At 28.9% G+C, this 26,538-nt stretch overlaps 1 protein-coding gene across 1 annotated transcript in view; it reads right to left on the bottom strand.

The window, feature by feature from the left end:
* Positions 1-2,984: 2,984 nt before the first annotated feature.
* Positions 2,985-26,538, bottom strand: part of LOC127290333 (inhibin beta chain) — a 118,324-nt gene continuing 94,770 nt past the window's right edge. Inside the window, exons 2-5 of the mRNA XM_051318835.1 lie at positions 17,356-17,576; positions 9,347-9,581; positions 8,925-9,102; positions 2,985-4,311 (exon numbers count right to left, since the gene is read on the bottom strand). Coding sequence (XP_051174792.1) covers positions 4,071-4,311; positions 8,925-9,102; positions 9,347-9,581; positions 17,356-17,576 — 875 coding nt within the window. The 3' untranslated portion in view covers positions 2,985-4,070. The remainder of the gene's footprint in view (positions 4,312-8,924; positions 9,103-9,346; positions 9,582-17,355; positions 17,577-26,538) is intronic.

Raw genomic sequence — 26,538 nt, forward strand, 5'->3', positions numbered from 1 at the left:
AAGATTTTTTTTCATCACGATTGGTAATAAAGAAACTAATTTCATTTTTTTTCTCATTTGCCATATGTCCTTACTGTTAAACGTAACGGATTTCTTTTTTTTTAACAGTAGTAATGCAACCATTCGTAATAACACTAGAATACGTTGAAAGTCGTTCTTAATTTTTAACATTTTTTTTTTTTTTCTTTTTTTTTTGGACGCAATGGTTTCCTTATCTGGTCTAAACCAGAAGACTTGGCATGTGTGTGTGTTTGTGTTATTACTATTTATTATTATTATTATTACATTTTTTTTTTTTAACAATTCGCATGTTCTCGTTCAGAAGAAAGTCGATGATCAAATCGCTTATAAGACGGTAGTTTTAAGTTTAAGTTTTGCGCTGGGATATTGAAGTAGCGTAAATATTGTAATTTTTTTTTTTTTTTTTTCGTTTATTTAAATAGTAATTTAGTAATTATGCGATAATACCTTAATAAGGCCCAGTAAGGCTGCGTGGGTAACGAACTATCCCACAAAATTGAATATACCTTTAAAAATCACTTTTACGCTCTTTCTCGTCTATTCAGAAATTGTCAAGAAATATTCATTCTAATTTTCAATTTTATTTTTTTTGCATACTTTTAAATCTTTTTTCTCTCTTTCTCTCGCGCACTTTCTTACTCAGGCAAAAAATTCTCTCATTCACACACGGACAAACATACATTGACACACACTCGTCGCGCTTCTCTTTTTTTTTTTTCTTCTTTAATATTATTAATTTTTTTTTTTTTTTTTTTTTAACAATATACACATGTATAATTTGACAAAAATGGAAAAAAATGAATCGAGTCCAATTTGACAAAAAAAGTAAAAAGTCAGTCCTACGAGCCTGTATGTCCTCATATTATTGTCACGTGTTTTCTTCGTTAATTATTATCATCGTCGCAAAATCTTCGCTCCTTTCGATTATTAAAGTTTACGTAGAATCAGTTTGACCTTTTTTTTTTAATTTTCAAGGGTCACTTTTTTTATTATAATTTAATTTTTTTTTTTAAATTCAATATATTAGTAGTTTTTTTTTTCTCGTACGTATTAAGTTAACTTACTTACGGAATGCCCTAAAAATCATTAGAGTGCAGACTCGATCTTTGAGATGTCGGGTAATACAACATGCTTTGTAAAATTTTCAAAACTTACTTGTTATACGCTGCTTAAATTCCTATAAAGGTTGTTGCTTGTATTCTCCTTCGCTTACTTTCTCAACAAATTATTTTATTTAATAATTTTCTTTTTTTTTTTTTCTTAGCTTTTTGAACTCTTAATTTATCATCCGCCCTGCTGCGCCGAGATTTTTTTTTTTTTTTTAAATTCTCGCGCATATATATAATATATTTATATATATAGACTTTTTAATAGTGTTCCGACTTTTGTTTTAAATCGTTACTCGATACTTTCATACGTTTCGCATAAAAAACAAGGCAATTAGATTGAGTTTCATTGTTTACACTTAAATCTTAATCGCATTTTCTTTATGTATATAATATATATATTTTATATATAATATATATCATTACTCAGATGGATCACCTTGTATATACATATATACTCGTGAAGTACTTTTTGCAACTAATAGAAAAAGACTAAGCTCTCGTTAAAGAATCTTCGACTCTCATCTGTTTTTTTTTTTTTTTTTTTTTATTTTTTTTTTATTTATTATTTTTCTCATTTCACAGCTTTTCTTTTACATTTCCTTTTTTTTTGCCATAACGTCACTCTCAATAGGATAACTGCATTAGTTAAGAAAATTTACCTTCAATTTTCAAATTTCAATATTTTTTTTATTCCACAAAGAAATCGAAGAGTTTCCATATTTTCTATATTTAAGATTTGATTTGACAATATATATATATATTATTTTCACGTAAATAAAATATTAAAAAAAAAAAATAATTTATTAAGGAAAATAAAAAATATTTCATGAAATATAGAAAAAAAAAAAAATTTTTTTTTGTCACGAAACAATTACAATTTTTTTTTTGATTTGTTTCTCAAACAAAAAAAAAATATTACAAATAACATTCTAATTTTCTAATGTGACTTTCCAATTTTTCTCTAATCTAGTTCATGTACAATCTAAAAATTTATTTAAAAACAATGCCTAAATTAATTACTAGGATTATTTTAGTCTTTTAAATGTTCTCATATTTACATATTTCATTGGAAAAATAATGTTACAATTTAATTTTTTTTGATTGTTTGGAAGAACTCTTAAGAAGTATTCAAAAACCTAGTTTTTTTTTAATCTAACGTATTTTATTTTTCTAAGAAGCACAATTTCATCTACAATTTTTTTTTTTCAACTAGATTTTTTTAAAGATATTTTTTGTCTTTGAAGAAAGAAAAAAAAGTACTCAAAGAATCATTAATTAAAAATGCTAATTAATATCTATTTAATGGAATATTAATTAATTTATCTAGAAATATTTTTATTAACAAAAATTTAGATTCGTTTCATTTTTTTTTTTTTTAGAATAAAAATTTGAAACGGAAATTTCGCTAATATATTATTATTCAATCTATATTTTATTAAGTTTAATTAATTTGAAACTACGATTAAATAACTTTATATAAGATAAATAATTTGTTGCTTGAATACTTTTAGTGGATTGGAAGAATTATTGTTAATTATAATAATAAAGAAATTTTGATTTCTTATAAACAAAGTGAATAAACAATTTTTCATAATTTTTTTTCTTTTGATTTTTCTTGTCTTTTTTTTATTATTAATTAACTCTTATTGAACTATAAAAGCCTAATAACAATTTTCTTCATCCAAAAATTCTTTAAAATTTGTCAATTTTGCAAAAACACTTTATCCTTATTCTTCCTTTCATTTTCAAACCTAACATTTAAACAATTAGAATAAATTTTTCTAAATATTAAGAAACAAAATTGAGTTTTAAAAATAACAATAAATTTATTTTTTTTTTACCTAATATTTTAATAACAAGCAACAAAAAATAAATTTTGAATTTATTTATTTTTAAAAATTAATATAATCAGTCTTGATAAATAAAATATATAAATTTTTGTCTAATTTAAAATTTATCAACATTTCATTTATTTTTTTTAATGATTTTTTTTATATATATATATATATAAGTATATACTTAAAAGAAGCTTTTCGATTTAATTAAATGCACATTAATTTAAATGTAAAAGAAATTTTTTTCCCTTAATTTTTTTGGAAAAAAAGTCAAAATATAATTACCAAAAAATAACTATTGCAATTACCCTATTCTTTAAATTTGTGATTACCATTCGGTTCTGTCTCTCTCTCTCTCGTTTATCTTCGCGTTCAAATTCATTATTCTAGCTACATCCTCTCGGGACAAAAATTGTCCTACACTCACGAACGAATCGCCCACTTACCTAGAATATCCTAAACTCTAGCGATTCGCTCGCGCGAAATGGGGATTTCATATATATATATTTATATATATATATATATGCCAGAGTGCCTGGTCCCTGGCAGTTCCGAACCTCCCAAAATCACTCTCATTTCGTATGCGCGATACAGAGGAAAGTATTTACAAGGGAAGCCAAGGGACCAAAAATTAATTTGGATCTTACTCCATTTAAGCTTTCCTGTTTCTTTTTTTTGCACCCAGCACCTAATCCCGGTCATTTAGACCTCCTTTCTTTCTTTTACTCTTTCCATTCATATCTATTTTTTCTACCGATTTTCATTCTTTTTTTTTTCTATCATTTTCATTACTCTTTTCAAAAATTAAAAAAAAACCCTTTCACCTTATTTCCCCACTTGAAGGTGTAATGGAACTTTCTCTTCAGCCGTTTCTTTTTTTTTTTTTTTTTTGGTAAAGGACCATTGATTCTACAGGGAGCGTGTTTTTTTTTGGGGGAGCCACCCTTTTTTTTGAATCATCTGAAGTGTAAACTTCGCGTTTGGACCTTTTTTTTTGTTTACTTATGTTTTGTTTTTTGATCGCTAGGGATCATTATCTTTTTTTTTTTTTTTTTTTTTGACAATGAAGCACTTTGAGCCTCTCTGGACTGAAGTCTCTCTCTCTTTAAGGACAGCCGCACTCGTCGACGACCATTTTTGGCAAATCCCTTTTTATTATGTTAGAATCGGGTCCATAGTAGATGAGGGACATTGGAGAAAACTTGAGAGGCGCACAACATGGCTGCATGCCTGCCAACCGATCCATTTTTCTGTATTCCTCAATAACATGCGTATAATAATTGAGAAATGTGTCCGGCGTCCTGTGACCAGATGCGCAATCTCCTCTGCAATAGTTTGCATAATATCTGAAAAAAAAAAAATTAATGGAATAGAATTTTTAAAATAGTAAAATAGATTTCATTTTTAGTTTACAACTATGTAAATTCTAAATTATATTCTCTTTAAAGTAAGACTTAAGTTAAAAAATATCTTGTGAGTGGCCTAAAAATACAAAGGAATGTTAATATTTTAGAATTTTCTTGCTCCGTCCCCTAGAATTATTCGAAATGGAAGAAAAGAGACGATTTTGAAATTGGTTGATATTTGATGACGCCGCTAGGCCTTTGAAGTTTCGCAGGTGAATAGATTTTTGGAAACCAAGAAGAAAATTGAGGATTGGTTCTATATTGAATACCTAGTCAAAATATCCCAGACTAAAATCAGTCTCAATACCATCGTTCGGTGATTTCGAATTGCGTGCGGTTTTTCAGGTATGATTCCTTTTTGTTTGAATTGCGTCCCAAGCTATTACGGACTGTGTTTAAATTGGGTGCAGTTTCCTCCCGATATATTTCGTTTAACCAAATTTTTTAGGTACACTGAGAGAAGAAAAGCACAGAATCCGTACTGTGACGAACGCCGGCCGTGTAAAATGAGTGTCAGTATCCGTTCTTTAGTTTTGTTCAGTTGGTGTTGTTCATAGTTCAGATACTAAGCTCTAGCAGCGCGGCAGCGGTGTGAACTAAGTTATACGGAATCTGTCTCATAGCGACCGACAGATACTGTATTTCTGAACAGTTCCATATCTGTGTACAGTATCTATACTCAAGCCAAGCACAACATCCATTTCACATTTTAGTACGGCATCTATCACACAGTGACGCTGCTGCTGCGCTCAACTTGGAGTACAGATGCTGAACTTCTCCATTTCAGATTCCGTGCTTTTCTTCTCACAGTGTAATAGACATGAAATATTGAATAAAATTTTTTGGTAGAGTTAACCGAATTCCCCAATTAAATACTGTTTTTTTCTTTGTTCTGTCAACCAAATTGAAGTATTATCTAAAAAAAGCTTTAAAAAAATTATTTCGTAATCAGTAAATTATTTTTTACAGTATATAATTGATAATTGATAAAGCAGAATACCTTCGCAAAATGCAGAGACTCTATTTCGCCTTGGCCTGTATAGAGTGCGAAGGGAAATATTGAAATCTAAATGTGTTACCCAAAAAATGCAGCCATATCACAGTTACTCTACGGTACGCAATTCAACTTATACCTGGCATCCCTTGGGACGCAATTCAATCAGCTGCATGCAATTCGAATTCAGCCCCATCGTTAGGCAAGATTAGTTCAAAATTGGATATATCAATGCTCATCCCAATCACATTTTATGCCTGGTACAATTGTCATTAGCTTTGAGACACCAATCTTTTCCACTAAGACTTAACCAATATTGACCATGCTTCAATCAAACCTAAACAAACTTGAATCCATTGTCGCTTTTTACTTCACAGAAAATTATAAGGTATCAAAATAAGCTGCAACGCTTATTATTTTAATCCAATTTTGCTTATTTTAATACCAAAATGGATTAAAATAAGCAAAATTGGATTTAAATAATAAGCATTACAGCTTATTTCAATGCCTTTTAATTTTCTGTGTTGGGTAAAGTCTTGCAGATTTGATTTTTGACACGAAACATCTTCAAACCATAGTTTATTAAAGAACAAAGCAATGGGTAGTTTACAATAAAACTAGGGTAGACGCTAGGCGACGAGAAAGCCAAAATCTGATCGAAACAAAAGGATCTGTGATTATTATCAGTTACAGAAACTTATTTACTTGTTCTACTTTTTCTAGTTGCGATGTAAAAGATGACATTTCATTGCTTCTAAAATTAAAAAACCTGATTATTGCTTTTTGATCTAAATATTCTCAAAAAGAAACCAAATTATCGAAATAATCAATACAGTCAGATCTAAAAATTGACGCACAATAATAATCTTTTAAGCTTAAAAATACAAGCATCAACTTCGGAACAGGAGATACGAAAAGTAAAATCTAGTTTTCATCTTGTTAGTTTGAAGTTAGTCTTCTTCTCTTCTACTGTTAGACCTCTAATTCTATGTATGAAATAATTCTTGATCCCAACTACAATATCTGACTTCAGAAAAATCTAGACAAAATATAAATCGAGGATTTCTTATTCGATTCACAGTTTCTGTTTTTGGGTAAAAGTTTAGCGATTTTGTGTTGATGGTAGTTGAAAAAGCCATGAGTCATAAGTAAAGGAACCACTGTCTTAATTCTGATTTTTGGTGAGTTTTAGAAGAACTTCTACAAAGGTATCTTTTCAAGCAATATTTCTTTCTCAAGAGACATCTGAGTTAAGATCATTATCGCACAGATTTTCGACGTTCCAAACTGAGGAGTATTTACCAGTGTTGTCAGTTTGACGTCGTCAGCTTTCCGATACATACTTGAACTAATGCGTCTTTGATTTATAGTAATCTTTCTGAAAACCATAATCTGCAGTTGATGCAGTTTCTCTTTCAATGTGATAAGTTGGAGCCTAATCCACCATACACGGTATTAATTCGGATCTATTTTAGTCATTAGAAATTTGGAAACTGTCCTGATGCTCTAGTGGGATTTCTCTGAGACAACCAACTGTTTAAAAATCGCAAGAGTTACCCTCAAATCTTTGCCTTTCGTCGAGCGTATCTTAGCTATATGAGACCATGGAATCCGTGGAGTTATACCTGTAAAAAACTTCTTGATTACAATTGGAGACTTCTCAGATAAAAAGACGTTAAAGCATCCCAAACAATTATTTCCCACTTCTCCTAAAGAAATCTAAAGTTACGAAAAGACCTGAATTGCAATACCAAACAAGAATTTGCCAACCTCATTAGGCATAATTCATTAATACATCAAAATTATTAAAAACAATAAGTAAAAATTTAGAAGTCCTACACTGAAAATATTAACTAGGCGATTTAGCTATGCTCTTAGTCACGAGAGGAACCCACTAAAAATCAAAGTTACATTAACTAAGATTCCTAGTTATTATGACAAGGAATTTGTTGGGATAACTAGGAATCCTAGTTAATGTGACTCTGATTTTTAGTGGTTTCCTCTCATGTCTAGAAGCATAGCTAAATCGCCTAGGAATTTTTTTCAGTGTAGTCACGTTTATACAACTCAAAGCAGTGGATGATATTTTGAAAATAAATTCTTCTATCATAAGAAATCTTTTGTAGAATTCGATTAGGAAATAATAGTTGATAATTTCTTGTGTACCCAAGTAGCACGATATATCAACCAGATGTCACGGTGATATCACCGGGGAATGTCACCGTGACATCAGGAAAATGTCAAAATGTCCGCCTTACGGTGATATCACACGGTGACATCGAGGTGATATCATGGTGACATCAAGGTGATATCACAGTCATATCACGGTGATATCATGGTGATATCACCGTGATATCATGTTGATATTTTACAGGGACTTAAAATTTTTAATAATTTAGAAAATAATAATAAATAAAAAAAATAATAAAAATAATAAAAAAAAATAGTAAAAAATAATAATTTTTAAAAAATTTTAAATCCCTGTAAAATATCAACATGATATCACGGTGATATCACCATGATATCACCGTGATATGACTGTGATATCACCTTGATGTCACCATGATATCACCACGATGTCACCGTGTGATATCACCGTAAGGCGGACATTTTGACATTTTCCTGATGTCACGGTGACATTCCCCGGTGATATCACCGTAACATCTGGTTGATATATCGTGCTACTTGGGTATGCTGTAGGGTGGTAACTGTTCATCTAGAATTCAAATATACCTTTTGCATCTAATTATTACTTCTCTTAGTGAATGAACAACAACGACTTTGAGAACTATCAAAAACGAAAATTTGAATACAGCAATAAAGTATTTGGTTAAATTGCTCATAAGATAAATGTAACAGATTTAAAAAGTCATGAAAACTAGGATGACAATTCAATGTAAGAATTATTTAAGGTTCATTCCTTACAGAAGTTATTTCAATATGTATATCTCTTTCGAGCATTATTATATATTTGAATGATTTCTGCTTTCAAACGTATAATAATAATTGTTCAACAATCCGCAAACTCGCGGCCATTGCTCTCGTATGTATATGGCATATGGGTTTCATGATGCCTTACGAATGACTCTTACGCGTGCAACTGAGATTGATAGTAAAACTATTGACGAGATTCATCCAAAAAGAACATGATTGTTTCCCTCTTGTATCAAGGTACAAAACATATCCAGCCTCTAACCCGTGGTATATACTAATCATCGATCCCGTGCGGCTTTTATATATATATATACTTTGAAAATTTATTTGTTTTGAATTATCGTTACTGCGAGAGAAAACTTATATCATATATATGATTCAAAACATGCTACATTTTTTTCAATACCAAAAAAATTATTCGTTTGTGATACATTTTTTTTTTAAATTAAAAAAATGATTTATTTTTGTATCGCAACTCTTTCTTTGGATGCGTTATTCATTATTGAATTTCTTTGATGTTGAAATTGATTGTAAATTTTCTTTGATGTGGAAATTTGTTTTTTTTTTTTTTTTTGGGAGTATCCTTTGATGTTCTATTTTACATATTTTGAAAATTTGCTCTCACCCTTGAGGGGCGATTATCCAATCGTCCCATCCGAGTTGCGAAAAGCTAACGTAGAACCTCTGCTTGCAACATTGACCCCTAACGGCGCCGTTGCACTCGACAGCTCGTCTTCTAACACGCTTCACAGCCGCTGGATCCGTTCGAACGACTAAAAATGGTCTGTCCGGATCTTGAGCACCTACAAAAATAAAGTAATAATTGAGTAAACACAAAAACTTATTTTTAGCGCCTTTTGTAAAACGCAATTTCAAAAAAAAAAAAAAAAAAAAATTCTAAAACAAGCAACCATTCAGTCAATGAAAATTTTATAATGAAGAAAACAATCCTGTTGTAATGAATAATTTTAGAATAAATTTTAGAGAAAATAGTTGTGAAATGGATATAGTATAGTTTTGATTATATATAGATGAAAGATTAATTACCTTTGGTATTCAAGGTCGATTCGACGACGTGAGGTGAATGACCGCCGAATGTGGAAATGTGCACGTGCGATCCGCAGCCCGTGCAATCTACTAGGAGCGTTAGTTTATCCTTTAGCGAATATCCGCTCCCCTGATACCAATTACTGACGACTTTCGTCACTTCGAATTTTTGCCACCCTAATTGAACAACGTTCACTCCTAAAGATGTCACCAATTCTAAGTGTTGACCAAGCTCCTAAAATTACATAAGAAATTTTTAATTTCAAAACTTGATTAACATTTTTTTAGCATATTTTTGAAAAAAATGTACATAAGAGGGAGTTATTTTATAAATAATCCTGTAAATAAATTATAAAAACATTCTCGAAATTAAAATTTTATTTTAATTATATGTTACGGTCAATGTTGATTATTGGGCATTGTCGACATTGCTCACCAAATTCGGTCTATTCATGTTATTCAGCTTTTCTATCTTGGGCAATGTTAAAAATGCTCTAGCTAAAGTCTTAATGATATAAACAAAAATTTATATTATTTCCTTTACAATAAACTTTTGACAATCAATGCTTTTGTAGTGTTAAGGAAAAATTGTATTGACTATAGTTTGTGATCAACTATCGAAAGTTAACGACGCTATTGATATTGTACGCGCGACATGGAAACTTCAATCGATAAAAACGGTTTTCATAATAATCTAATGAACTTAATATCTGCAAAACGTGCAGATAATAGAGCCTTTCTTTCTTCTATGGAATACAAAGAATATGTGGAAAAAAGTGAACAGTGTAAAATCAAAAAGACTTCAAATGAGTGTAGATTTTTAAAAAGATACGACACAATTTCTGTGAATGAACACCAGAAATTAATTAAATCTATTAATGATGACAATGACAAAATTTTATATTGCGTTCAAAATGAAGAGCTCTTTGAAGTTCTTTTTAATGTTTATTCTACGATTGGGCATGAAGAAAGAAACCGCATGGTGCTAGTGTTTTAAAAATAACAAAAAGTGCAATTCTAGATGTCACATCTCACTTGGAAATATTCCCCGGAAAGTGCCCCCTGGAGGTTCTATCAGAATTCCGTCGGAATTCCAAAGAATTTCCGATGGGATTCCGACGGAATTCCGATTAATTTTTTTCAAAAATTTTAGAGTCCTAATTCCGTCGGAATCCCATCGGAAATTCTTTGGAACTTCGATGGAATTCCGACGGAATTACGTTGGAAGTTCCGGCGGAATTCTGATAGAACCTCCAGGGGGCACTTTTCGGGGAATCTTTCTAAGTGGGAGCAGTCTATCATGTGAAAATAAATAAAAAAAATTTGGCACTTAACTAACAATGTTTTTACCATATTAACTAAATTTTTATTATTAAACAACATTGCCCAAACATATGTGGGCAATGTCGACTTTGCCCGGACACTAGCACATTTCTTTGAACTTTATTAAAAAATACTCGGGCAATGTCGACAATAATGCCCGATAATCGACATTGGCCGTAACATATACAGGTTATTTTGTTTTCAAAATTATTTAATTTATTTATTAATTTTAATAATTCAATAATATCAGATTTTTTTTATCAGTACGAATATTTAGTAATTTTGAAGTAAAAAATATTTTATTTAAATAATAATGAATTTCCTAAATTTTGAAATTTGGCGCTATTATTTAAGTTGACAGTACCGTTCTTGCTATGTTAAAACACATGTTTCGATTTTCCTAACCTAAAAAATATTTCACTTTATGATTACATTTTTCAATCAAAATGAACGTTAGAAAAAAAAATGATTTTATATAATTTAAAAAAAACTTTTAATCAAAGTCAATCTATCATGAACATAACCTATAATTTTTTTTTGCTTATTAATTCCCTATTATTTGCCAAAAATTATAATAATAAAAAGAAGTTTTTTGTTCTTTATACTATTAACATTTTTATGGCATTTAAAAATTTGTTTGAATAATAAATTATAATAGACAAAAAATTATTTTTAAAAATCTTGTAAATTTAAAACTTTCTAATCGGAAACATTGTAATCGGTCCTGTAGTAAATTCATCGTTCACTGGCTATAGCCGCAGGAAACCCTACGATTTCGCAAGGGGTTATATTAAATGTATATATATATTCTGAAAAGATCAGTACAAGTTTAAAGTGGATTAAATGGTAATAGATCAAACAAGATTGTTAAAGTCTCGCTTGGACCTTTTGTCTAAAATTAAAATTTTGTTTCATAATTTTTTAAAAATAATAAGCAAAAAAAATAAACAAATGAAAAATAATTTTGAATAATAAAATAAAAACATGTGTATAATAATTTATTTATTATTCACAAATAAATAACAAAGAGATTTCTTTGTGTTTATTAAGGGGGGAAACTCGTTTAAATGCACGTTTTTTAAGGAATTTAAAAAAAATGGTAAAGTCTATTTAATTAAAGTAAAGCATATCTTAAAGTACACAATATAAGCTTTATAAAAAAAAATTTTTATTAAAAAATATTACAAAATGGCGGCGTTACAGGCGTTTGAAGTTACATCTTTGATTTTGCGTCGTGCAACCTACAGGTCACAAATCTCCACTAAAATTAAAAATCAAAATTTTTACCGTTAAAATACGCAAATACGCTTTGCATGACGAAGAGAAAACTAAAAAAAATTTTTTTTGAAAATTTGGGACCATTTTGAAAAAAAAGTCAATTTTTTTTTATAAACAATGTTCAAAAACAATTGTTAAAAAAAGTTTTTTTTTTAAAAAAGGAGCTCGTCATGCAATAGCCAGTAAGATAAAGAAGATTTGTGGTAAGTTTGATTTAAATTGGTTAAAAATTGGTTGAGCTACATTGCACGGCGCGCGAAAAAACACGTTTTAAGAAAAACGTATATAAAATTTTCGATATATAAAAGTAGTGTTTTAACTATTGCCTTGAAGACGTTATGTATTTGAAAATAACTATTGCACTAAAACCAAGATTTACTATCACTTGCTTATGGTGCTTGCTAATGACAATTAATAAAATTATATTGACAAGAAATCGAAAGAATAGAGGGATCTCGTGCTCCTAGTTAACTGCATTTGGTAGCATCTGAAGTGCTAAAATTATGTTTACTATAGACATTTATACATCTAATTATAGATTAGTAATGTATGATCATATTCTACAGATAGTAAACTAATTTTGTAAAGCAAAAAAAAAAAAAAAAAACTTGTAAAAATATTTTCTTTTACACGAGTTTCCCCCCTTAAAGAAGGTACACAAAAATAAAGTAATTCGTTCGACCCTGTTTGTTGTCATTTTCAAGCTTAGCTGACCCGCTCGATCTGTGATAGAGCATTCCCAAAGTCATTCACCGAGCGGGCTTCTAGTGTATTTATAAATTAATATTTATTTTCAAAGCATATTCTGTAATTTAATATTTAAAGTGAAATAATATTTAAATATTACATTTTGTAAGTGATTTAAGTGCATCAAAACAAAGAATCCCAAGTAGCACGTATGTAATATTACAGAAATATTAAAATGTCCGCCTCATGGTAATATTACTGAAATATTACTGTAATATTGCAGTAATATTTCTATAATATTATACAGCAATATTACTGAAATATAACACGTTTATTTGAAATACATAAAAATTTCAATGTTTTTTATGATAAAACACAAAAAGATGAGAATTAATAAGGTAAATATTTTTAAGTGTTTTTTGAAATTTTTTGTAATATTACCAGTTAATATTGCTTTAATATTATCGGTTAATATTACTGCATTATTACAGTAATATTCTTTAATGTTACTGTAATATTAACCGGTAATATTACCATGCAGCGGATATTTTAATATTACAGTATTATTACGTGCTACTTGGGATTAGTTGTGACTTTAAATTAACCTCCCCTACACTATAGTGGTGTGTTGATATTCTAGAACAAAGGCTTTCCGTTTTCATAACATAAGATCATAACCGGGCGTTTGACCAAATTGAAAATTCACACGTTTTATTGTAAACTCATCAGCAGTTATAATTCGGGATTCGATCTGTATAGACGTGTTTGTGCTTGTTTCATATCGTTTGACTATAAATTTCGTTGTAGCACATGTATTAAAAATCTAAGTTCTTAATAGTTTTATTTTATAAATAGTATGTTTTTCAAGTTATAAATTTTCAAATTTCGAGAGTGTTTCTTTTTTGTATTGTGCGGTCAATTAATTTTTTATTTTATAAATAGTATGTTTTTCAAGTTATAAATTTTCGGACTTCGGGAGTGTTAATTTTTATTGTTCAATAATTTTTTGTGCAGTGTTTCTGGCAGCTATTCTACGAGGACAACTCCAGAGGCTGATGATTCTACAATTCTAAGGTACAGAATAATTAATAAATAATTCTTTTTTAATAATAAGGCTATATTTTATTATTTTTTTGTTTGCAAATATTGTAATCACAGAAAATTAAAAGGATTAAAATAAGCTGCAACGCTTCTTATATTAATCCAATTTTTCTTATTTTAATACCAAAATGGATTAAAATAAGCAAAATTGGATTAAAATAAGAAGCGTTGCAGCTTATTTTAATGCCTTTTAATTTTCTGTGATTTAAAAGAATCTTAATTTTGCAGACAAAAGATTAAAAAGAATATTAATTTTGCAGACCATTTGCATTTTCTAAATCATTAATATTCGAACAAATAAATATTCTACAGATAAAGATTCTATCAAATCATAATCCTAAAGAAATTTGCTTTAGAGCTTATTCATGTATCCCAACATAACCTGAAAATTTGACAAAAGTGTAAAAAATTGTTATTGGTGCTTATTAATGTGTAAATTTCATATAATCAACTTCATTTTATTAATATTTAACGAAATTTTCAGATAACCGCGCCACCAAAGTCCGAATGTACTTTTGAAATATTTATTAATTTCTTATAAAAACTGTTAATATAAATCAAAAAATTTTTGTTGTTTCTTAATAACAAATGTATAGAGCTTATATTTGAGCTCTTCTAAAATTAATTTTTTAAAGAGATATCACAAAAAAATGAAGAGGTTAAAAAATTACTTTGGAGTGCCAAAATCAGTTATTTTAATCTATACTCCACAATAATTAATGAATATTAATGAAATTTTATACAAACTTACAGTTCATCAAGTACTTTAAGCAGAATAAAGAGAAAAATTAATGTAACTTAACACTTTTGAATAAACTCAAGTGCGCCAAGCAACCCCTGCGCCAAACAGCCCCGGTCTCCCCTATTTCGCAGCCGTAGGTGCTTTACTTTAATACTGCGCATCGTGTTAAGTTATTTTTTTTACCGGACATTTAACGAATATTATATTTAAATTTTCGGTCAACTTTCACGCCCAACTTTTAACGAACATTTAATTTACATGTTTAGTTAACTTTTGTTCTAAACATATACACAGTAAACTTGGTTGTATCTTTTTCTATTGCAACGTTTTGATGCACATAAGTTATATCAAAAAGAGATCGTTTTGTGTATCATTTTTAGAAATTATACACGAAACGGTCTCATTTTTTGATGCAAAAAATTTAATCAATTTATATCAATCATGGCCGAATTGAATCGACTCAAAATTAAAGGAATTTTTTTCAGATATTTTGGTAATAGTACAATTGCGGAGACCATTTCACTATTTAATTTGAAAATGAAAATAACAGAAAATCAAAGACAATGTGCAATTCGATAATTAAAAAGTGACAGCTTATAAACATAACCTAAAATGCATGAGAAAAAATTTGTCGATAAAATCAATATAGCCGAGCTTTTTAGAAGGTAGATGGCAGTTTTGCTTTTTATAAAAACGATTCAGAAAAAATTTAAAGAAAGAAAATAGATGAGTGCTGCCATCTACCTTCTACCCACACAGCACAACATCTTACACCAGGCCTACAGCAGGCTTACATGTAAGGTTTGTAAGGTAACATCGTAAGCCCATAGTAGACTTACAGTAAACCAAAAATGTCCGCCTTACAGTAAGCTTACACGGTAAGGTCGAGGTAAGCTTACACGGTAAGGTCGAGGTAAGCTTACATGGTTGGGTCGAGGTAAGCTTACATGGTAGGGTCGAGGTAAGCTTACACGGTAAGGTCGAGGTAAGCTTACACGGTAAGGTCGAGGTAAGCTTACATGGTAGGGTCGAGGTAAGCTTACATGGTAGGGTCGAGGTAAGCTTACACGGTAAGGTCGAGGTAAGCTTACACGGTAAGGTCGAGGTAAGCTTACATGGTAGGGTCGAGGTAAGCTTACATGGTAGGGTCGAGGTAAGCTTACACGGTAAGGTCGAGGTAAGCTTACACGGTAAGGTCGAGGTAAGCTTACATGGTAGGGTCGAGGTAAGCTTACATGGTAGGGTCGAGGTAAGCTTACACGGTAAGGTCGAGGTAAGCTTATGAGTAAAGGCTGTGGTAAGGTTATTATTAAGTTGTAAGGTTGAGGTAAGGTTGTGGTAAGCTTACAAGGTAAGGCAAGTTATATTCAAATAATAATATTAATAATAAATAAATATTCAATAAAAAAATTTTTCTTTTGCCTTATTCTATTTTGGGAACCTATCATTTCGCAGAAAGTTTTGAAAATAAATTTGGGAGGAGTAGGATTCGAACCCGGGACCGAAGTATATACCTAACAACCTAACCAACTGAGCTAAACGGGGAACTGACAATGAGAAAAGTAATCTTACTTTTAAAGTGGAACCAAGAAGATAATCAACTCCTTAAAAGCAAGATTACTTTTCTCATTGTCAGTTCCCCGTTTAGCTCAGTTGGTTAGGTTGTTAGGTATATACTTCGGTCCCGGGTTCGAATCCTACTCCTCCCAAATTTATTTTCAAAACTTTCTGCGAAATGATAGGTTCCCAAAATAGAATAAGGCAAAAGAAAAATTTTTTTATTGAATATTTATTTATTATTAATATTATTATTTGAATATAACTTGCCTTACCTTGTAAGCTTACCACAACCTTACCTCAACCTTACAACTTAATAATAACCTTACCACAGCCTTTACTCATAAGCTTACCTCGACCTTACCGTGTAAGCTTACCTCGACCCTACCATGTAAGCTTACCTCGACCCTACCATGTAAGCTTACCTCGACCCTACCATGTAAGCTTACCTCGACCTTACCGTGTAAGCTTACCTCGACCTTACCGTGTAAGCTTACCTCGACCCTACCATGTAAGCTTACCTCGACCCTACCATGTAAGCTTACCTCGACCCTACCATGTAAGCTTACTGTAAGGCGGACATTTTAGGTTTACTGTAAGTCTACTATGGGCTTACGATGTTATCTTACAAACCTTACATGTAAGCCTGCTGTAGGCCTGGTGTAAGATGTTGTGCTGTGTGGGTAAAAAGCTCGGCTATATTGATTTTATCGACAAATTTTTTCTCATGCATTTTAGGTTATGTTTATAAGCTGTCACTTTTTAATTATCGAATTGCACATTGTCTTTGATTTTCTGTTATTTTCATTTTCAAATTAAATAGTGAAATGGTCTCCGCAATTGTACTATTACCAAAATATCTGAAAAAATTCGTTTAATTTTGAGTCGATTTAATTCGGCCATGATTGATATAAATTGATTAAATTTTTTTCATCAAAAAATGAGACGCTTTCGTGTATCATTTCTAAAAATGATACACAAAACGATCTCTTTTTGATATAACTTATGTGCATCAAAACGTTGCAAAGATTTGATGCAATTTTTGGTCTCAATTTGATACTTTTAGGAAAACTGTGATTTAATCATGTCGGAGATTTTAATATTAATTCAAACTTTACTAAATATTGCAACTAAATATTCGTCAGTTTGCACTTAGACCTTTAATAAATATTTAGTAAAGTTTCGATGCTGGGGTGGGACTTTCGAAGGCAAAATTTTTACGACAGTTTCAAGAGCATGCGGAAGCCAGATCTGAATGCAGATTTCCCAAAAGTCCCTACGCAAAAAATAATAATAATAATAATAATAAAAATGAATATACCTTTCCACGCAAATGCGTCATGTTACCACAGCGTACCCTGAACACCCAGAGAGTGATATTTCTTTGGTTACTCTGACTGTGTTTGTGATGCTGATAGTGATGATTATGTTTTAATTCGACCCTGGCCCATAAGGTCGCTCTTTTAATTTTTAATAGCCCTAAAGCTTGATCCCCACTGGATATTGAAAATTCCAGAAGTGGCTGACCATTTAACGTACGCCCTAAAATCAGAACAAAAAGAAAAATTTATAAATTATATTTACAAAAAAAAGTTACACAATAATTATGTCGGTGAAGTTCACACCTTTTATAATCAACGATTTAGAAGAAAAAAATATTTTTCTATTGAAAATTATTATAATTTTTAGGTAAAAAATATTATTTTCTGCTTGTGAAAAACATTTTATTTTTTTAAGTCGTTGATCATAAATGTTGTGGATATCAATAAATTAATTTTCTATAAACCATTTACAAATTAGAAATATTATAAAAAAAAATGTAAAAGTTAATTAATATTTATAATTATTCATTATTATATTATTAAAAAGAAGTGAGAAAGAGATAATTTAATAAAATTTAATTATCCATTATTACCGCTTGTAAAACTTGTGATGATTTCTTAAATAATAATTGAGATTTATATTTAATTTTGCTAAAGAAGTTAATGAATTTAATGGGATCGGATTTTATGTTTTAAATCAAATTAAGATAATATCTTTTTTAAGATTCTTGTCTCGTGGCGGCAAAACCTATACATTTCTGTTGTGACGATTTATACGAGCTATTCTGTTTATCACACTGATTAATGGTGGTTTCACATGCAAACATAAAATACAAAGTTTAGCAAGTTTATTTTACACCTTATTTTATTGCAATTTCTATTTTCATTATGGCAAGTGTATTATATGTAATAAAAAATTTTTACTTTGCACTTTATCTTATATATATATATATTTTAGAAAGATTATTGAAAAACGAATAAAAAAATATTAATTTTTTTTTATTTTTAAAATATCAAACAGTAATTGTTTATTTATAATTGAACATTATTTTATAACATTTTTGTAAATGTTGATAAATTTAAAAACTTTTTTTAAAAAAAAAATTTAATTTTAGAATAATTTATGTATATTTTGAAATAATTTAAATTAAAAACTTCACAAGAGATTTCAATTCTAAGTAGAAGACGATTTTCGTCAGACACAATGACTTTGTCTGACTTCAACTGACTTTCTCTACTGAAATTGGTATCTCATCTTCGTACTGTTCTAAATTTACAATTTTTTTTTATTATTTAAATCTTATTGATTAATTATTGATTATTTACTGATTTAATTTATTTAAATTGTAAAATAAATTACATTTCACATTTTGAATATGTTAAATTTATAAGAAGAAAAAAATTGCGAAAAAATTGCCCAATTCTTAATTTGATAAAATTGTTGTAACAATTTCCAAAATTCGAGAAATGTTTTCACATCTGAGATGAAAGGATACTTTGAGCTGTCCTCATTTATTTGTACAACGTATAAACGCGACATTTGAGATCAGATATCTCTATAGGATAATGGAGTTATATGCCATTATCCGTCCTTGAATTCGTTCTCATTTGCTCGTTACTTCGTAATAAAACTCAATTTAGGATTTTGGATATACAAACTCTCTTTCTCTGCACTGCGGGAAAGAACAAACAACCAATTTTTAAAAAAAATTCATGTTCGTAACTAAATATGCTCTGGTTATAATGTTGTAATGTTACTCATCGTTGTAATTAAAAACAATTTTTCTCTTTAGACAAAAAAAAACTAATTCAAAATCTTGATTGAGTAAATTTTATAATTAAAATTTTTTTAAATATTTTTCAGAATTATAACAAAACTTTGTTTTTTCAATAAAGTGTCAAAGTAAGTTCAAAGTAGCCAATGGTTACAATTGGCTAAATAATTGACCAAGAATGATTTCCAATCGTTTTTTCTTGTCTTACTATTGGCATTTATTATTGGATCGCGATTAGTAAAATCTTGGGATGATCACGACGTTGCCAATCATTGCGGTAGCCAATATTATTCTATCATTGGCTACCAAGACAAAAAACGGATTCTCAAAAGTTTTGGTTTTTAATTGGCTACAAAGATTGGGCCAGTATTGAAAGCCAATCATTGGTTATCAACAATATGGTCCAATTTTAGTAGCCAATTGTTAACCAAGAATTTGAATATTCGTAATATGTCTTGGCAGCCAATGACAAACCAATATTGGATGCCTACTAATGGCAATATCATAGCAAAATTTAATAAAATGTGGTCCACTATTGACAGCCAATAGTTTGACAAGAAAAAAATACAAAAATTTCATTCAATTCATTTCACATATGGAGATAATTAAAATATCTCCTACCACCAAAAAAAAAGCAGAGTGTGAAAAAAATTGAATTCTAATTCCAACGACAAAGAAATCTGTTCTTATATAGTGTGAGGATAACACCTTGATTGCGAGTGGAAACGACTACCACACACCCTATAGGCCACTTGCCTGAATTATTGACGTGCGCGCATCTTTTGACGCAGCGCGGGAATCTTCAAATGTGATTTCAAACATTTTGTGAAAGATTTAATAATTTCTTATTACACTAAAAAGAAAAATGCCAACATATAAATAAAAAAAAGCAACGCGCACCAACAACTTTAACCAATATTTAACATTTCTACTAAAAGAAAAATTGCCAACCCTAAAAAATACAAACATATAAATATATAAAATCAACGAGCACCAAATAATTTAACAACAAAAAAGAAAAAGTAACAACTCAAAAAATACTAGCATGTAAAAATATACAAAAGCAATGCGCACCAAAAACTTAAATCAATATTTAACATTTCTACTAAATGACAAATGCCAACTCTGAAATATAGATATATGTAAGTTCAAATGTAGGTACAATGAAAGTCTAATTCAGGTTCAATGTAAAATAAACACAGTTTCAAGGTACGCTTAAAATATTTTAAATATAGGATGAAGATATGTCCAATATAGGTACGAAGTAGGTACAATATAGGTCCAATTTAGATTCAAAATAGTTTTAAAATGGTTTTAAAATGTTTTTAAAATGTTTTTAAAATAGTTTTAAAATAGTTTCAAAGTAGTTTTAATGTAGGACCAGAGTAGGTCAAATTTAGGTTGATAATTATTTCAATGTAGACTCAAAGTAGGTTCAAAGCAGTTTCTATTGTACACGGAAAAAAAGAAAAAGTAATTTTTACTACTTTCATAGTAAAAGGGGAACTGTCCGAAGTTTCTGCGCATCTCTGGCAACTTTTACTCCAAAAATAGTAAAATTTACTCCAGAAATAGTAAAAATTACTACAGAACAGTAAAATTTACTACAAAAATTGTAAATTTTACTATTTTTGGAGTAAAAGTTGCCAGAGATGCGCAGAAACTTCGGACAGTTCCCGTTTTACAATGAACCCAAGAAGCACGTAATATAACCTCAATATCAAGGTAATATTACATGTAAGATTCGTAATATAACGTTGTAATATTACAGTAATATTGCAGTAATATTAAGGTAATATTACAAGAGAATATTACAGTAATAATATGGGAACATTTCTTTACGAAAAAAATCTACCCATCCAGGGGATCGAACCCCGAACTCAAAGCACACGAGTCCAGAGTTTTACCAACAAGCCAAATTGACTTATAATATATTTACGTTTTTTATGCTTTATGAATAACTCAAATCAGTCTGTAATATTACTGTAATATTACCGTTAATATTACTGTAATATTACCGTTAATATTACAGTAATATTCCAGGTAATATTACCTTAAGGCGGACATTTTAAGATCACTGTAAGATTACTGTAAAATTACAGCGTTATATTACGAATCTCACGTGTAATATTACCTTGATATTGAGGATATATTACGTGCTTCTTGGGAAAGTAGTAAAAATTACTTTTTCTTTTTTTCCGTGTAGGTTCAATATGTATTTTGGAAAATTTTGTAATTTTTGAAAACCTTATTTTAAAATTTAAGTTTTTAGACAATGAATTTCCTTTAAAAAAAAAGGTTTTTTGTAGAAAATACGGATTAGATAATATTTTTTTTAGAAAAATCACTATAGAGCTATAGCTTATTGTTAGACATACACTTATAGACATTAGAGACATTGATGTTTAAAACAAAGATTGTTATTGATAACATAGTAATTATAGAAATTGGAGGGGGGAGGGTAATAAATATAAATGAGAAAGGTAAATTTAAAAAAATAATAAAAAATCACATTACAAGAGTTATTAAAGATAATATGTAGAGTGATTGCTTGACTTATGGGGTCGTTGGCATAAGTACTTCCCCCCCCCCCTTCTCTCTCTCTCACTCACTCTCTCTCCACAGTTATCCACTCCTCAGAATATACTATCCAACACACATTGGCTATAGTTGCTAAAAGGTTTACTAAAAGGTAAAGTACAACACCTGACATATAAGAGAACATTCACTTTTTTCCTTGTGTTCCACACATTAGTTCGGTAGGTACATTTGCAATATAAGAAAGTCTCTAACGTGGGAATTTGATTATGCAATTCTGACGTTACTGAGCTTTTAGCAGTTCATACAATTTAGTTTAATAGCTCTCTTATGAATGAGAACGATGTCTATTTCCTTCTTTTTTCAATTATATGTTGAATATATTTCTGACAGCATTGATTTTTCAAGTTAATATCGTATACGTTATATGAATTATATTGTATAATATGTTGCTTATTTTATTATTTGATGAATTCATTAACTTTTTGCACACGTATATGCGTTAAATTGTCTACAATGAAAAAAAAAAATTTATTTTATTCAAATAATCAGTTACTTGACCAAAATAAATATTTCTTTGTATTATTAATTAAATATATATTTGTCTTGGAACAAAATAACAATTTATTTGTTTCAAAACTAAAATTCATTTGGTTTAACATAAAATTTTACTTATTGAAAATAAAATTTTTATTTAAACTAAATGAATTTTATTTGAAGCTATAATAAATATTTATTAAGCAATTTTTATGTAGCAAAATAATTTTTTAAGAAATTTTTGGTTCCATGTTTTATTAATAATTTTTTATGTAACAAAAACTTTCTGACTTTTAGTTAGTTAAATATAAATTAAACTGGCCTCGCCGCACTAAATAGAATCGAAGAAATAGAAAATTATTTATCAAAGAAAAAATTAAAATTTATCAGAAAGTTTTGCTGTTCTAACTTTTAATTATTTTTTGTCATTAAAATGATTTAGTTAATTTTTAACAGAAAAAATTTTGAAATTAACAAAAGCATAGAAATAGGTAAAAAAAAAAAATTTTTCTTTATATTCAACTCATTATAATTTTATTAAAAATTTATGTATCAACCGGTTTAATAATAAATTTTTAATCTATAATGAATATAAGTAGAATCATAAAAAATGCAAAACTATATTTAAAAAAAAATTATGTAAAAAAATGTAATAATAATAATAATAATAATAATAAATAATAATAATAATAATAATAATAATAATAATAAATAATAATAAAAAAACAATAATAATAAGTAAAACGAAAGAAATTTTAGCGAATATAATAGGAGATATATATACTTAGCGAGAGAGTGAGGAAGAGAGAAATGGAGATAATACATTTGGGAATAATATGAAATTTTTGTGTGAGATATCTTTTATTTTTAAATTCTGCTTTTTGGAATTTTTGGATTGAGTCTGAATGCTACTTAAAGAAACGATGAAACACTGTTTATCGACTGACAGCTAGCGCAGTTATAAATTTGTAATGTCTTGTAATGCCAGCAGTTTATCCGTCGGACTGTGAGTTACACCAAGCGAGCACATTATTATTGCTGCAAATATTTCATCAACTATATTTCTCAATAAAATTCCTATTTTATATTGACAAGAAAGAATTTTATGAAATTTAATATTATCTTTATTTTCTTTTTGAATGTATATATATATATTAAAAATATATATCTATATATATACATATATAGAGAATTGGGGTTGGTTGTAAAAAATTTTAGAGTATTGAATAAATTATGAAAATTATCAAATGTTTATGTCATATAATTATTACTATTATCAATAAATCAATCATTTCTGCAATGAATTACAGTAAAAAAAAAATTCGTATTTTACTACGAAAGGATTTAAAAAAAAACAGATGGTACAACCTGCCCCGTGTTGGGGTAGGTTATATATAACTTACATTTCATACAGTTACAATTTATATATATTGACAATTTATTTAGTTATCAAAACTACACAAAATTTTGATTTTATTTGAAAAGTAATTTTAATCAAGATGAAGCTATCACTAAACATAACCTAAAATTATTTTGACGTAAAGTATCTTCTCTCGTGGAGCGTCATTATAACATAAAACAAGATGGGGGTCCCTTTTTATAAAAGAAGTTTATGTTCATTTCATGAACATTTTGCTTCCTCATTGCGCAAAGCAAAAGATTTGCTTCCTCTTGGAGGAAGCAATAAATTAATAATTTATATACATATTATTTTTAAAATATGATAAATGATTTCAAAAAATATATCTTTTTCCACTCTTTCAACCGTTTTATTGCTGTTATCGACTGATTCCGGTATAATCGCTTTTTCCGTTAAAAAATTGTCCACGTGGTATATGGACGGTCCCTATAACAAAACTAATTATAATATTAATTAAGTTAATTACTGTAAACAATTATTAAGTTTAATTAATATAGTATAAATGAAAAACTTTTTCTACATCCTCTACGAGGTGAAATTTTTTAAAAGATCAGAAGAATAATGGAATTCTTCCTTAAAGATTTATTCTTTAAATTTAAATGAAATCTAAACTTTATATATATACCAATCAGTTTCTTTTGACGTAAGGAATAAGATTATTATATGTATTGCCTTTATTTTAGCTTTGAAACAATTTTTTTATTAAAATCGATTTTTTGAAAAAAAGTAAAAAAAAATTTTTTTTAGGGGGTACTTTCTAAAATTGTTGTGTTCATTTTGAGATATTAATGTGACAAATGTACATACCGAATTTTAGCCAAATCCGTTAAAACGTATTAACGATATCGTGTTCACAAAAACTTTTTTAACTAAAATATGAATTTTTGAATTTTGAATTTTTTAATTTATTCTTTAAATTTCAATGAAATATAAACTTTATATATACCAATCGATTCGTCTTGATATGAGGAATACGATTTTACTATGTATTGCCTTTAATTTTGCTTTCAATAAATTTTTTCGATTAAAATCGATTTTTTTGAAAAAATGCCAAAAAAATTTTTTTTGTGGGTATTTTCTAAAATCATTGTGTCCATTTTGAGATATTGATGTGACAAATATACGTACCAAATTTTAGCCAAATCCGTTAAAACGTATTAAAGTTATCGTGTTCACAAAAAAATGGATCCACACACACATACACACACACATACATACATCCGGACAATTGATCAGGGACTTATATATGACATTTATAAATAGAAAAAAATTTGTTTGGTGCATTTCTAATAATTTCATAATTTGAAGAACTACATAGCTTCCTCCAGAGGAAGCAATTATAATTTCTTGCCAAAGAATTTCAATAGAAAGTATTTAATTCTTGTCGTTTCCTGCATGAAGAAGAACGGATTCACAAAACTTGCTATTTATATAGCACCTATAGACGACGAAACATGCAACGTGAGTGGAATAAGTTTACATAGATGACAGACTGATACGAATAAACAAAAATGGCTTTATATCTATTTTAGTTAGAAATAAATGTAACTATGTAACAACCAAAATTCACTGTAGTAGCTATACTTTTAATCATATCATTCACCCCAAGTCGAACGTACGTATAAGTGGAAAATATTTTAGAAATTACGTTAAGTAAATGTTATGTTTAAAATGTACTTAATTTGTGAGACTTTTTCGGGAGTTAATTAACTTTTATGAGCAGTGCAGAATGTACCCACTTGGAAAGATTCCCCGGAAAGTGCCCCTTGGATGTTCTATCAGAATTCCGCCGGAACTTCCGACAGAGTTTCGACGGAATTCTGACGGAATTAGGACTCTAAAAATTTTGAAAAAATTAATCCGAATTCCGTCGGAATCCCATCGGAAATTCTTTGGAACACCGATGGAATTGTTTGATAAACAAAGAAAATTGTTATGGAATAGATGAAATAACAAAACTAAATTGTTAAATCGGCAATATAATTTGTTTTATTAACAAAGCTTTCATCCGTCTAATACAATTTGTTCAGTTTCTTCGCCTTCTTAAATAATCGATAGCAGATTTCCGTAGGTCATATCACCAGTTTCATTTGCATTAAAATCTGTGGAACATGCAGCTTCTGAATCAAATTCTTTGACCTGAAACCAAAAAATTATTTTGAGTTGAAATTTGCTGTTAAATAATATTTAATAAACATTTTGTATTTGTTAAAGTAAGGTTATGTTCAATAGTAACCGAGTATAACTTACCGATAAACGATGAAATTGTCTCTTCATCCATTCACCACACTTGCAATAGATTTCTCACTTTAACCGGATTCATTATTTAAAAGCACTTTGTCATTTAAAAAAAAATCTAATAATAAAAGCAAAAGTGGCACATGTTCCAGAAGCAAACGACGCGACGATCTGCACGCCAGTTTGCGAAAATTCAAGATGACCACGTGACATGGAACAATAAACTTGTCAGCTGAACAAATCCGGAATGTTCCATCAGCAATTGACAAAGTGTTTGCTTCTACAACTGTACGGAATTGCAAACTGAACAAAACTGACAACAAAAAATTCGCATTGTTGTTAAAACAACATACATTTGTATTGACAACAATCAGAATTGTAATATTAACATTTCGAATTGTAATATCAACAAATCTACTGACAAACAATGTAAAAATTGTTTGCACAACAATCCCATTTTCTTCGTGTATCAAAGAAAAATTTGTCAAAGAAATTGATTTCTTTGAATCAAAGAAATCTTTTTTCTGGGTGTACTACTGGTAATAGAGGAATGTAGTCTAGAGTGGACCATGTTTTGTTTTTTGTGTATAACTTTTTTTTAAAATAAATAATTAACTAACTTCAATACAACAAATTATCTTCACGCAAAATAATCTTCACCTAGATCAGCGATA

Source organism: Leptopilina boulardi, unplaced genomic scaffold (genome assembly GCF_019393585.1).
Source record: "Leptopilina boulardi isolate dan_hultmark-lab unplaced genomic scaffold, ZJU_Lbou_2.1 LbouV2_59, whole genome shotgun sequence".
Classification (NCBI taxonomy): Eukaryota; Metazoa; Arthropoda; class Insecta; order Hymenoptera; family Figitidae; genus Leptopilina; species Leptopilina boulardi.